The 15,092-nt window shown below is 43.0% G+C and overlaps 1 protein-coding gene across 2 annotated transcripts in view; it reads right to left on the bottom strand.

The window, feature by feature from the left end:
* Positions 1-15,092, bottom strand: part of SNAP25 (synaptosome associated protein 25) — a 62,674-nt gene that overhangs the window by 14,316 nt on the left and 33,266 nt on the right. For both annotated transcript variants that reach the window (XM_083828950.1, XM_083828951.1), the window contains exons 3-4: positions 14,471-14,512; positions 5,782-5,830 (exon numbers count right to left, since the gene is read on the bottom strand). In XM_083828950.1, coding sequence (XP_083685076.1) covers positions 5,782-5,830; positions 14,471-14,512 — 91 coding nt within the window. The remainder of the gene's footprint in view (positions 1-5,781; positions 5,831-14,470; positions 14,513-15,092) is intronic.

Genomic DNA, 15,092 nt, shown 5'->3' with positions numbered 1-15,092 from the left:
GCCAGGTATATAATAGAGCCTTCTGAACTTTCTTTTCCTGTTTCCTATTCTGCCTGAGTAGATGAGTATTAACTGAGGATTAGATTTTACATGATTTAAAGACTTTAAGTTATTGCTCTCTCCAGGAATCTGGCTTAATATTTCCCGCTTCAGGATTTTTCTGTGATGCTTATGGTATTTCTGAAGAGAAAAGGGATCAGCAACTAATTTATCTTTCCTTAAAGGAAACCTCATCAGTGTAAAAAGCCCATGTCATGTTTGTAGCCCAGAAGTCTAGACAGCCCTTAAAACCATTTGCTAGCTGTTAATATAGTGGGCAGGATCGTTAACTTGTTTAAATCAGCGTAGTTATGCTGGCTTCATGGAGCAACACCGATTTATACCTGTCAAAGATCTGGTCCCACAGGCAAGTAAATAGATTCATGAGTCTAACCACAATTATTGAGGCATAAATATTATAGAGGAATTAACTTAACGAGGTCGCTCTGAATTGTTTTTGTATAAATGATATTAAAACCTGGCCTAGAAAGAATCATTGCTGGTAAGAAATTAGATGGCTATCAAAAGCTTAATTTATTGTTTTCAAAGATTTTTCCAGCTTTGTGTATTGTATTAAAGGTTTTAGGACAGACAGTCTGCTGGCATCCACTGCCACGAATCCATGTAAATTCTCACCAGCAAAGATCAAGTCCTTTATCTCTAATTTACAGAAGCATTTCTGTGTCAGAGCTTAAACATATTAGATAGTTTGTTGCAGTGGTCTTTAAATATACCGTGTCTATATGTATGTTTATATACATATATACCTTACACTTATATATAGTATATAAGATAACTGGCATTGCCTCAGTCTGGAGGCAGAATACACACTAGGGGTATGTTGATTGAAATTTCCTTTTTTTTTTTTTTTTTCCAGGTAGCTCTACAAATTAGTAGCCCCTTTTGCATATTGATACCATTTATGGCTGAGAATGTCACTTGAATGCAAATGTAGTGGCCATATATCTGCTTGGAGCTCTTACAGCAAACGAGTGGCAGGTCTTAGGTTATAAGCAAGGATATTTTTTAACTGTATTCATACCACAGGTGACTGAGGGACCGTAAGCTTGCTCTGTTATTTTCATGGTAGCATTGTGGCCCTTTGTCAGTGATCTTCTGTGACAGCTTGGCAAATCCCTGCTCTGTGACTGAACCCGGGAAGTGGCTGGGAGGGGGCAGCTGTGGCAAGGGCACCCCTGTGCTCCTCTTGTGGTCTCTTGAGCAAACCCATCTATAAAAGCATCTGAGCACAATGTGAGATGCAAGACCAGGACAGGACAAGTGTGGTGTGCTCCACCTTTGCAGCCCATCTGCAATTTATAAGAAATATTCCTCAACTAGTGGCAAGTATTGGGGCCTGGGCTTCTTGAATGTCAGTGAAATGCCTTCGGAGAAGGGAACGTGCCCTTTGCCTGGTGTATGGTGCAATGAAGCAATTTCCACCAAGGATAATTTTAATTAAAAAAAAAAAAGGACATTTAAGAGTACATTGTAATCATAATTGCATAGAAGAGGGCTGAGTTTGAAAGAGAATCAGCAGATTAACTATTTCCAATGATAGCTGGTGATCCCATTTTCCATAAAGGAGAATCATATTGGAGCAACGTACATTTCTAGGACAGCCTTTTCAGAAAGCCTGAGTCCTGACCTAGCTGTGCTCTGAAAGGCATTGCTAAGTATGCATACAAATGGAAGGAAGCTGGGGGGAAGTGCTTGTGAGCCCACATCTAGTGGTGCTAAAAATAACGATACACGAGGCACAGCCTGCTTTTGTGAGGGATTCGTTTGTCTTTTCTTCTGCACTACACTTTCAACATAATTAATGCCATTTTCCCTGTAGAATCTGGAATGGTTGATACCCACCATTTTTTTCATTAATTAGCAAACCATCTCTGACTGTAATCAGCTCAGCTCATAGGTGTTGCTGGAGAGCCTTTAGCAGCTCTGCTTCTGACATCTCACTGCTTATCAATTTTCGTGGTAGGTGTTAAATAGGAGATAAGCTGGGGAATGGGCCTGCACATAAGGCCATAGTTTTGCTCTCAGGCTGAAAGAATTTGTAATTATGTTTGCATTTGCTGCAGTCATTTCTCCAATGCCATAGAAACAGGTCAGCCATAACTCATGGAAAGCTGGAAAACTCAAAACTCATGCAATAGCTGTAGAGAGCTCAGCTGGCAAGGGCACTGTCAGCTGAGTTTTACATGTGGTTATTCCTGGTTATTCCTGGTTATTCCAAAGTTTTACCTCCATACCTCAACTTGATCTGGAGTACAGATCTGTTGGGTAGATTAAGCTCCTCTCTGTGGTCACTGGCACTGCTGGTTGTGCACTTGCAGTTTCTCTGGTGCAGGGAGAAAATTTCAGTTGCATTGACACTTTTTTTGCAGCTCAGCAAAGTTATGGATACTCCTCTGTCTTGTCTTGGATGAAAAAGGGCTGTGTGGCTATTGTTATTGGAAATGTTTCTCCCCCCACCTCATTTTGAATAGAAGAAAAAAAATCCTTTGTAATAAGCTGTGTGAAGATATCATCACAGGCACAAAAAAAACCCAAACATTCTTGAAGGTCCAGATTGCTCTGCTTGCCGATACTCCCATGGGAGTCGGTGATGGGAGAAGGGTATTCCCTCCCACTGGAGGAAAAAAGCTACTGTTCTGGGACCACACCAGTTTTGCAGTCCAGGTTTATCTTCATATCACCTCTGTGTACTGTCAGTTTCATTTCTACACTCTGCTTTTTACCAACATGAATCCAAATTTTAACATTTTTCTAAGAAAGCATGTTTTAAAGAAATTTAAATAAGGACAGCAATTGTTACTCCTCAATAATCCTTTGCAGCATAACATTTTTAGTGTAGAATATAAATATTTTAGTTTAAATTGTTATATGTATATTTAAGTAATTCAACAGGGGAGTTGGACTCAAGGCCAGGTTTAAAAAAAAGGTAAGAATTATGGATGCAGATAGGCTCTGAGAAAGACTTTCTCACTGATGGATAAAATCTCATCCAGGAGCATCCAACCTCAGCTCCTCCCTGTTGGCTTCCTCAGGGAAGGACAGTGTGAAACTGCTTTGGGCGAGAATACCTGGCCCAAAAGGCGGTGACTGTTTGTTTTGCATAGGGACTGCTCCAAAAGCCCACTCAGATTCCCACTCAGTGACTTCAAAGGGTACTGGAGAAGGTCTCTTGTTGTCTTGGCAGCCCCATCCTCTGGGAAAAAGGAGTAGTGAAATTGCTTGTGAAGCTCCATGTTTCTGTAGGGTCACAACAGACTGTGGTCTGTTGCACCAAACTGCTAGGCAACAGGAGCTAGCCAAGCTGCCTTGGCTGTGTGAGTACCGAGTTGTGTAGCATTATGTTGGCTTATTTCCTTTTATGATCCCACAAACTTCTGCTTGTGATGTCAAAAAATGAGCTCTGCTTTGTGCTACTGAGCCTGAGTTTAGGTCAGAGAAGTTTTTCTTGTGAGGTATGTTTAACTTGGCAAACAATTTTGTAAAGAAATCTAGAAACAGGGCTTCGAGCAACTGCAATGATTAGATACTCTGCTTGCCGCCCACTGGAAATATCAATGTCATGGTTTTTGTCTATTTAACACCTAATAATCTTAAGTGACTTGTGCAGTCAGCTGAAAAGAGATCACATGGCAGTGTTAGCAAATGATTTCCTTAATCTGATAATCTGTTGAGACATCCATGAGTTGCACACATTGCACTAATTACAGAGCATTCAAGGTAATCATTAGTGTATTTTGCCCAATAATAGAAGTCTTTTATCGCTAAAATAAAGTAATAAAAGAAATAAGGAATTATTACAGCTATATATGGCTAAAATGGACAAAACATAATTAAACATTTAACATAGTACAGCAATTAAAAAATTCCCAGGGTTTGTAGCATTATTAGGCTGTTTTTTCTTGAGAAACCCATACTGTTATAATCACAAGCTTAATTTACTGAACCACTTAAGGCATGACCATAACCAATTTAAGGAGGCTTTTAAGTTGTCTGATTCCTTCCTGTAAGTATCAGCTATCCATGTCTCTGGCCATACAACATACATTCCAGTTTTCACTGTCGATACGAGTTTAATACTGAGCTTCCTGGACTCCAGAGAGGTCGGTGGGTCCAGCCTCGGTGCCTTTGCTGACATGGACAGTCCTTCCTAACATGAGTAGGTGGGATAACTCGAGAGTACACGGGTTTACCAGTAGTGATCGAATAGAACTCCAAAGGAAATAACTAAATAAACAAGGAAGTAAAAATAAAATAACCTCCCCTAACAATCTGTGGAAAAACAACAGTTAGAGAAAAGAAACCTACTTCCCCAAGGCTAAACACAAGGGAAGTTAGAGGCACTGCTAAAGTTTCTGCTGATCTGAATCTGCCCCTGAATTTCCTTACTGGATACAAGTGGATATTTGCAGACTTTCTCTGACAATATTTGTGATTTATTTCAAGTGTTAACACACTTCTGAAACAAAACACATTATTTACACAGGTGCTGTATCTGTTTCAATATAAATAATCTGTTTTTCTGTATTCAGTGATAGTTCTGTTACTGACATTATTCAGGAAATAAGAAACATCCATAGATAACATCTGTAATATTTTTCTTGTCAGGACAAATAGATGAGAAAAAATTGGTTAGTTTAATTTCTTTTCCTTAAAAGGAAAAAATAAAATACAAGAAGCAATAATACATGTACCTAACAACAAACAGAAGAAAATACTTTCTGTTTAGGTCCTGTTATTACTTTTCATTCATTTTAGTGCCAGAGAAGCAGGGATGTAATAGATGAAAAGGGCTTGTCGGGTTATGCAGTCCATTTCCCAATAATGCCATAACGTTGCTTATAATAGTTGTTGGGGCTTGCTGAGCTACAGAGTGTCACCTCTGTAGAAAATTTTTCCTAGCACAGTTTCACACCGTGCCACATACTAAATAATAATGCGGGCTTTTGTGGGGCTGGTTTGATATAGAGTAGCAGAAAATCATACTCTGTTGATTAACTTCTCTTTGGAGACTCTCTTTTGCTGTTGCTGTGGGTCTGCAGCAAATATTAGTTTATCTGGGGGGGAAGGAGAAGCTACCTGCTGCTTTGTGGTATTATGAAGGGCAAAAATGTAATTTCCTGGGATGCACTGAATACATCTAGCTCTGTCTCTGTCACTGTCATCCACAGGCAGGGACTTGTCTAAGTTTAAAGGCTCATATATGGTCACTTGTAATGAGCCAGTTGTTCCGTAGCTTTTAATGTTAAGCTCCTGTTATCCTCACTGACATTTCTGTACAAAAAAAAAAAAAAGAATTTTGCACAAGCCAAACAATTTTAGCTTCTCTTGGGATGCATATATTGCATGGCTTTCACTTGTAGCTAAACAAGTGAGAAAATTACATAGCACCTGCTTAAATAATGTTGGATTTTATATTTATGGAGGCAAATCTTCCCATCATGTAGCTGGATCTCGGCCCAATGCTTGCTGAAAAAAAGATGATTTTGATGAGTTCAGCCTGCAGCTCTCTTTGATATTAATGGGAAACAGATCAAAAGAAGTACAGACTCTTACACAGCTATTGTACGTTCCTTTGTCAGACAGTGAAGCTGAAGACAAAGAGATTCTTGGGTTCTCATGCATAACCGTACGTGTTTTATGGCCCTGGGATTCAGGGTTGCACACAGTTAGTACAGTACTTTGAGAATGGTTTACGTCCTTACTGAAGCAATCTGAACTTACCTCCTTGCTCATCCAACATAACCAAAGTCCTGATACCAGCATCTTTACTCTACATCCCAATAGTGGTAGCAAGGTAAGGAGAGAGAAGGGGAGAAGAAAGAGAGAGAAAGAGAGATCAGTGAGGGAACTCTCAGTCCTCGGCACGGGACATAGGAAGACAAAAGAAAAACAGTGAAAGGAATGACAAGGTCATAAGGGGCTGGTGGCACAATCCAAAGCCCTTATGTGACCGGGCACCATAAAGGGAACTGTGTAATCTAAATTGTACCATCAGCCCTTTAGGATTCACTGGGACACTGAACTACTGCAGCAACACAAAGTCCCGGACCGTGAGATTAAATAATCACTTTATGCGAGAGCCATTTCTATAAAGAGGGTTTGTTCCCAAGTTCTCTGAGCAGGAGAAGGGAAGAAGGGGGTGTTGACACTGCAGATGTATGCTCATCCCACAGGAGAAATAGATGGCACACAAACGTGTTTGGTAATAAGCCATAGCGCTTTGTACATAGTCCTTGCAACACAGAAGTCAGAAAGCTTACCTCCTTAGGAAATCCATTTTAAGGCAGGCTAACATTTAGTAGGATTAAATCATGTTTTTTGGCTCAGAGACCAAATAGGTAAGGTTTTGAGCCAAATTTTAATTCATTCAACAATCACCTTTAGCGTCCATCAATGGACTTTGGACTAAGCTTGAAGGCAGGACTTTTAAACCCCTCCATGCCAATCCTATCTTGGCTCCTGTGAAGGCTAAATGGAGTCTTATCACCATCACCTTCGCTGGGAGCAGGGCTTAGGCAAAGCTGAGCACTTCTGAGCTCCATCCTGCCTGAACCAGCAGCAGGCCACCTTTCACAAATACAGTTTTTGCATGCATTATCACTACTCTGGGGTGCGACCAGGTGTCTCAGGTTTCTGGGTGCTGTGATACGAAGCTATATCACAGATTAGATTAGCTCCTTTTTAATTACAAAGGGAAAACTAGCTCCGTTCTGCTTAGAGCAGTGATAACATCTGTGAATAATTAATGGCCTGAATGATATCCTGACTGTTGCATTTCAATAACAGATGAAGTAAGTCCTCTGTGGCCTGACAGCTTGCCAGGGGAGTTACCTGGGCATGTGTGGCAGTAATTTAGCTGCTTCCTTGAACAGAAAGCCACCCATGTCCCCGTGAAGCAGACAAAGTTGGTGGTGCTGATTTTGCAGGGGCCGGGGGAGAGGCAATTGCTTGCCCACAATTACACAGGAACACGAGGAAGAGAAACCTCGTGTCCTGACCATCCCTCCTGTTTTTTTCAGGCTGTCCTCCCCCTCCCAGAAGCATGTTCAGGGCTTCATATTATCCCTCCTGCCATCACTCCTCCTTCTGTCGGGGAGCAGTGGTGTCTCTCCGCCACTGGCGCACTCTGGGGTGCTCGCAGGCTGGCCAGCAGCGCGCTACGTGCTGCGACTCAGCTACCAGCCCGCTGGCAGCACTCGAGGTCTGGCTGGCGGCTGCAGCTGGTGCTTCTCTGCTCTGCTTCAAGAGCACCCCACTCAGTTCAAGAGGGACGTGAGATGCCCCTTGTTGCGCTCTTGTCTGCCTCCCTCTGCACTCCCGCTCTTGTCTTTAGTGTCTGCGTCACTGTAGGAACTGGGAAGAGCATCAGATGCGTGCAGCCTGGTTTGCTCCCCCTTCTTCAGTCCCTGTGGGAATTGGCAGGTGGAGAGAAGCCTTCTGCCCTTGGGCCAGCTGTCTGCTGGGTGCTGCTGCTGCTCGCTCTCCTTTCAAGCTCATATTGCACTTGCTTGAGTCCCAGCCAGCTTTTATTTTCACAGCCTTTACAAACTTAGAGTCCAAGGGTCTTCTTAGATTTGCCTATATACGGTAAGGAAGCCACCATTAATGATCTTAAATTTTCTGTGGGACAAGTATCAGATCTGCTGAGCAGTGGATGTTAGGTAGCTTGTTATGGTGCTCTTTCTGTGCTCTTGGTGCCCAAGGTGGCTTACCCAGAATGACTTATATGTATTTTAACAAAACATACGTCATGCAAACACAAGGAGGCTGCTCGGGTCCTGAGTCCTCTTGGGTAAAAGATAATTGTAAATTGTAAATACAGCATGGTCTGATATTGCACCTTTCTGAATACCGGACTTAGAAAACCTGCAGCTGGTGGTGTGATAGGTGTTGGCTTTCAATGAGTCCAACATAGCCAGGCTGAGAAATGCTTGATGCTTGTTAGCCCTCTGACCTTATGTTTCTGCTGGTTTTGAGATCTGAGCAATCTGCCTTTATGCAGTTAAGCTGCCCAGTGACCTGAATGAGACCTATGCTGAGAGAGGAACTTGGCAATTGGACCTTATGGTTTGTGTTTCGTATTAAATCCTTGCACAGAGCTAAAGAGGTGCAATTTTCTGCTACTTACTTGGCCATCAATACCATTTTATTTCATCAGGCAATACTCTATCTCTTAAGAAAGTGACCTGTAGCTCAGCCTGCCACAGCATTAATCCTAATGTGAAAATATTAGAGTGTGCATTGAATACACTTGTCTGCATCTGAGATCTAATCCAAAGCACATTGAGGCTAATAAAAAGATGCTCACTGACAAAGACAAGAGGTGATTCAGACATCAAGTGACAATCTCCTCCTGTTCCAAGTTTTGATTAAGCATTAATTGTTTTTTCACAAAAAAATTAACCATGTGCAGCCAATTTGAAAAAATATATATAAAATCACATTTGTACATTTAAAACAGATCCAGACTTTCCCAAAAGTTAATTTCCATTGTGACTGTTTTTTTAGATAGATCAAAACCAAACAGAGCTATTTGGCAAATGTGCTCATCATCCAGACATCTGAGCAGGAGAGAAACACTCTGGGTATCTGACCCTCAGTGACAACAGGCTGTGCCATCTTTAGAAATATCAATCTTTCTTCATCTAAAGGAATACAGAGGAAGAAAGGTACCAAAGAAATGTATTTGGGGCTCATGAGAGAGATTTCCCAAGCACAGAACACGTTGGCGTTCCCTGCACTAAAACTACCACAGAAACTGCCCTCGGTCAGTGGGAGCAGCTGTCGGCAGACACGCGAACTGGTTGCTTAGAGAGCGTGTAGCAGGAGGTGACGAAAGCTGTGTTTGCAAGTTGCCAGCCCAGAAGAATATGTTTTACAACGACGGATCATAAAACCTGGATAACAGGTTCCCGATGAGCCCATGTCATGACAGGAGGTGGGTGCAGGTCCAGGGGCTCAGGAAAGGTTCCCACTCACACAACATCAACGAGATCCTATGTGGGAACCCATGCATGGGCAGAAGTAGTGAGGTCTGTGGTGTTATGAAAATGTCTGCTAATGGTACGCTTTCCCCAGGATTAGGGTGTTTCTGTCTTCCTGTGCAATGGAGGAATTAGTTAAGACCCTCCAATCTTTGCATAGGCAATCCTCCATCTAGTTTTCAGCAAATAAGGGTTCTCAAAAAATGGGTTGCTTAGGATAGTTCAGGCCGGAGAGAAGGAAAGTACATCTTTGATGGGGTCCTGCAAAGTTCATGGAGTGCATGCCACTTTAATCCATCTCTCAACATCCTTGTCTCTTTGGGTTCACTTTTGACTCTCTTTCTCTTCCTGCTGCACCTGAGAGGAGAATTTGGGCTGCTGGATTTTGCCACAGTACAGCAAACATCTCACACTCCTGTTCTTTAGAAGAAAATGGCACAGCACGAATTGCTTTTGTTGAGGCATTAAACTGACAGCTTTGGAGTTCCTCTGTTTATCCATAAAACAGGTACACTGCAGATGGTAAAACATTTCATCTTTCCCACACAGCCCTCGAACCTGCTCAGCCCTGACTCTCGGAGTGAGCAGGTCGGCCTGCGTATCCTCACAGACTTTGATTTCCACCGACACTGACATGTGTTGCCAACTCTTCTGCAAAGCCTGGGGTATGCAGACCTGACAAACTTTGCTCACAAGATGACCCCTCATAGCAGGAGGCCATCGCTTTTGACTTTAAAAAATCAGTTACACTAGGGGAAATGGCACCATGTTTGCAGACCCCATACAGCTTATGAAAGTCAATGTCCTTCGGCCTTTGGGTAACATTATGCTCTAGTGTTTGGAGAAAGGTAAACCAACAAGGAGTACTGGTTTGGGTTCAACTTCAACGTGCTTTCTGTGAAGCACACACCCAGTTTCTCCGCTGGACCAGAGGCTAAGCTACTGATCAGAAAGCTAGAATATACGATTTTAAAACTTTGGGCTTAATTCAGCTTTTAGATACATCATCCTAAGGCAGTGTGCTTCAGTGAAGCCAGTTTAACAGCATAATTTGGATTCCTGCTGCAGTCTTTAACATACGTTATCCTCAATCTTCTGTAACAGCTTTATAAAACTTTTTTATAGTAGGGTCTCACTCAAAGCCCATTAAATTAATCTACAAGGCATTCACTGTAATTTGCCCAGCACTTTGGAGGGGAAATGCATTGCTGTATTTATTACTGCTATGTCACTGAATTTCCCAAGGAAGGGAATTGGGAAGACTTCTCAAAGGGCCCGCCAGTCCCTGCAGAAATACAGTATGTTTCCTATCCATGCCCACTACAAAAGGCAGCTACTCCAACTGCGGTTAAGCCCAAGGTTTGGTTTTCCTAGCAATATAAGGGAATGATGTATCAGACAGAGAACCCAAATTCTAGAAATCCCTTCCTCTGTGTTTCAGGAGGTAGCCTGAAAAACAGATATACACTCTCACTTATGTGAAGAACACAAACTTCGTCTTCAATGAAGAATTTTACTTTAATCAGTATGGATTATAGAGTTTGTTTTGAATAAATTAACACAGGTAATTATAAACCAGGACAGGCTGAGACTGCTAGCAGTTCCCAGTGACACTAAAGAGGCATGTCAACACCCTAAAGACAAAAATGTGGTCAAAGAAACACTTTTAGTCATCCGTAGTAACGCATTTAGTCAACTCCAGCTCCAGGTTCACTGTCACCCTGTTAACACTGTAATGTCTCTCCGTGCCTGACTGAAGAGCCATGTTACTTCACTGAGCCTGTTAATTCACCCTGGGGCTCAGATCCTCAGGCTCAGATCCTCAGCCAATACAGGTCTGCGTATAACCCCCGTCAAATCCTGTGTGCCTGCTTTTCATCTAGCGCAATGTCCCTGACTCCAGTGCTATGCAGCTGGTAGACCCAGCTACACGGGGTTTCATCCTGCATGGCAAGCACTGACACCAGAATTATGAATCACCTTCCTCTGTGCCAGATATGTGTTTCTGTGGAATTACACAGATTAAAACACTTGTCTGAGTAAAACCATTCCAATAGCTAATAATGTCAAAGGGATTTTTCGAATCAGCTTTGTCAAGATTTAGATCAAAATCTAAATTAATAGATTTTTTTTTAATTCTTTGGTCTATAATTAAGGGGCATTTGACTGTGGTAATAATGTCACAGGAAACTTAACTTCCCAATCACAAATGAAGGAGGTAAGTAAGATGGCATGCTGTATGTTCAGTGTCCTGTTCCAAGCAGCATCGTGACGTTATCAGACTTCCATAACTTACCATTTCAGCTCTGATATCTTAGTAAACTTGACTCTAACCCTGCGGCATGTAAGAGGAGAAATAGTCCTGTCTGGATTTGAATGTACAAAACAACTCTTTTGTCTGTGCTCGTTGCTAAGTGCTTTCTTGCTGGTCTTTCTGCACTACTGATCTTGTTGATGTTTTTTCCCTTGCTGCGTCAGAGCAAGCTTCTTTTCCACCCTACAATGATCGATTTTTTTAAAGACGATGGTGGTTCCACTAGAATATGGTAGTGGACTCAAGGCTTTTCTCCTACTGTATTATTCTGCATTTCGTAAGGTTGGCTCAGAGGTTAAAAGCTTGAACAAGAAAATAATGAGAAAGTCAGCTACAAACTGTGTTTTAGTCTTACTTCTCCTACTTAATGTTCATTTTCATTTTATGTTTGGTGGAAACATTGCACAGCAATGTAATAAAATGCAGGTATTTGTGGCAGTGAGTAGTGAGTAGTTCCAATGCCATTGGTTAATGCGGATGTAGCTATGTGTTGCATGGCTATGCCAAGCACCACAGAGAAAACTGATTTTTGTAATCCGCCATCCCAGTACGTAGCTGCCCTCGGGCAAAGCAGTGGCCACTTTACAATGTCCACTCACCACTTATTCTGGCTTCTCCTGTTGTGCTAGGGCTGAAACAATCAGCTCCTTGCAAAGCTGGGTTATAAAAATAAGCCGCAGTAACAGATTTGGTCCTTCAGCAAGGAGAACAGCTCTGTTTTCCTCACTGACATTTCCTGCAAACAGCAGCAGGGCTTAGTCTTCAGACTCAGCTGAGTCTTCTGGGGCAAGGAGTGCCCAGAAGGTCCTTTGTGGACATCGGTTTTGTCCCTCACGCTCTGGCCTTATTTCAGCATTGTACTGCTATAGGCCTTCCCTGAGCAGACAGCACTCCTCTGTCTCTAGAGTGGAGCCAAGTCAGGCTGTTTATTCTGTATTTCCCCAGCATCTAGCAGAGTGGAGCCAACCATGACAGGAATCCTTATATATATATATAGGAATAATGCTTAAACGTGGAAGCATGCTCTTCCTGGTTAAGGAGTACTGGATTTGTTTTATCAAGAGAATAAAGTAAAAAGCATTCTTTCATTGAGGAAGAATATTTTCTATCTGTACTCACTAGACAGGTTCTGCTAAGCAAGTGAGTCTAATTGGATTTCTTTCTTTTTTTTTTTTGTCTATTAAATCAGTGAAACACAAGTTCAATTTCAAAGACACTCACCACTTGTCTTTTTAGTCTAAAATCTTTCACTCCTTAACTGCTGCATGCTTTGTAAGGTACCTAGAAAATGGGGTCAGAGTAATCAACCAGCTGTTCAGAGCACAAGAGAATTTTAAAGGTCTTTTGTAGTCACATTAGTGAAAATAATATTCAGCTCATTGTAAATGAATTCCCTTGACTACTCAGGGCTAGTTTTAGAAACTTCTGTATTTGCACAGGAAGATACTGTAGCATCTGAATAAAAGCCAGGTCCAGAGAGATGCTGCGCTCTTCCAAGAAGCACTAGAGTCCTACATAAATTCATTGGTAAATGCAGCAGTCCCGGTTCTCCTCCCACTTTGCCATTTGCTGTGATTTAATACTAAAACTCCAGTGGCATTCACAATATGCTCGTTCAATATGTTAGGAAAACTCAAGCAGTGCATAGGTCACACAAATACAGCTTGGGAGAGACAAGGCTGATATTTACCAATGGCTCGGCCCTGGGCAAATCACTTCCCTTTCCTGTGCCTCTTTTTCTTCCCACTCATCATCTGCGTTGTCTATTTCGATCACAGGCATTTTGGGGCGGTGGGCTCTCCTGCCTTGTGTTTGTGGAGGTACACGTGTAAGACTTGTGCATGTCAGTGAAGTGATTTTAAAGCAGGAGCTGCGTCCAGCCGGGAGGTGATGTGAAGTGAAGGTTAGAAATGGCACATCCAGGGAGTTGAGCAGAGAAGAGGGGCAGATTGCTTGCAAGACAAGAACGTGTTTTGGCTGCAAGGGGCCTAGATCTGAAGTGTTTGTGGCAGGGAAGTGATGCTGACTATGCTCAATGACCCATCTGCTCGTCTATCTGTACATGGAAATTTAATTTTGTCTCCACTGGACTCCATTGATCTCCACAGTCCTGATTGATTTTGAGGCTGTGAAGCCTACGGCTGGGCTTGTGCTTGTTCCTGGACGTGGGACCTGATGTCATGTTCTGCCCGTTGTCTCTGCTGGAGACTCCTCCAGTTGTCAGGATTACCGGGACTGTCAGTACTGATGACCCTGATTAAAAATGTCACCGGTTCCAGAGCCACAGATCGCACGGTGTCTGGAAATAACACGGCCTGTCAGGCAGGAGCAAAGTTTTCCACCACCTGATGCCTGATCGCTCTAACCTGAACTGAGTTTGCTAGTGCCCGGCTTTTAAAGCCCTTTGTTACGAAGAGGGTGAAATGAGGGCAAATTTCTTTTTCTTTCTGGGGGTGACTCCTGCAGGTTGGTGCAGGCTGTGTTAGCCATGGGGGCTGAGCCAAAGTCCCCTTCCCCAGCACCGTGGAAACAACTTCCTTCTCCAGAGCTGTTGATCTAGGACATCTCATAAGCCTTGAAACCCTAATAAATGTTTCAGAGATGCGTAAAGTGGCAATTAACGCTGTGGTGACTGATGCTCTATAAATAGCTGCAAGTGGTTTTGTAGAGGGAGTTGTCAAAGAGGACAGGCCAAAGAGGCAGAGGGCCTTTCTCACCTTCCCCGCTTGCAGCAATATGGCAAGGACATCAGAGCAGTGCCAGCACGAGGCTCCAGGAGCTCTGCAGCAAACTCAGCTGTTTGTCCCTCACTCCAGATCACCTTCAGAAGCTGTTTCCTTGCCTTATCTCGAGCATCCTGGCTCAATGGATACTCAGATATGGGCAAAACATCGTGCCTCAGCAGCTAGCCTGCAGCTCGACCCTGGGCAGCTGAGGCATGGTGTCTCAAATGACCCTCGCGCCTGGGCAAGGATGAGGAGGGACAGAGTGGTACAAAAAGCCATGGCCATGCCCTAGCAATGTAAGTAAGAGGAAAAAAGAACCTCCTGGTGTGTCAGAGTCTCCATCACTTTTGCTCGCAACAGAAGCTCAAATAAAATTCAGTCCTTACCTCTTCAACAAGCTGCAGCATTCGGCGGGTGCTCTCAAGGGACTGGAAAAAAACAGGAAAAGCCACTTAGATTTCGCAAGACAGTTTCCCTCCCTAACGTGCAGGCTCATGCTGATGGTATGTTTTTCCTGTGCTCTTTGCCTTCCCCCCAAATCAGGCCATCAGCAGGTGATGGTGATCTCCTCATCCTCGGTCCCCAGCAGGGCTCACGATGCAGCACTTCCCACCACATCCCGGGGCAGCTGCGGGCTCTAACGTATGCGCTCCCCTCGCCTGTGTGGTGCAGCGGTGGTGCTGGGAACAGCTGGTGTTCCACTTTAGAAACACGGTCTGCAGTGTTCAGCTACTTTTCAGTCACCTAATTGGTGACAATAAATATTGCATAGGTTTGTCAGATTGAAGGGATCCTCAGACAATATTACATTGCTGCTTTTTGCTCTAAAGTCAGTCAAACTGATGGATGTCCTAGTACCTAAACCAAACTCATGATCAATAAATATCTTAATCTAGATTACTTAATCTGGACCAAACACGATGTTAAATTGTTTCATCTCTTTTCCAGTTCTGCTTTCTGCGTAAAGCTGACAGAAAACAGAATCAGTCCCAGAACTCCTCTGCCAGA

Source organism: Anser anser, assembly GCF_964211835.1.
Source record: "Anser anser genome assembly, chromosome: 3".
Classification (NCBI taxonomy): domain Eukaryota; kingdom Metazoa; phylum Chordata; class Aves; order Anseriformes; family Anatidae; genus Anser; species Anser anser.
This window is presented reverse-complemented; position numbering and strand designations above follow the sequence as displayed.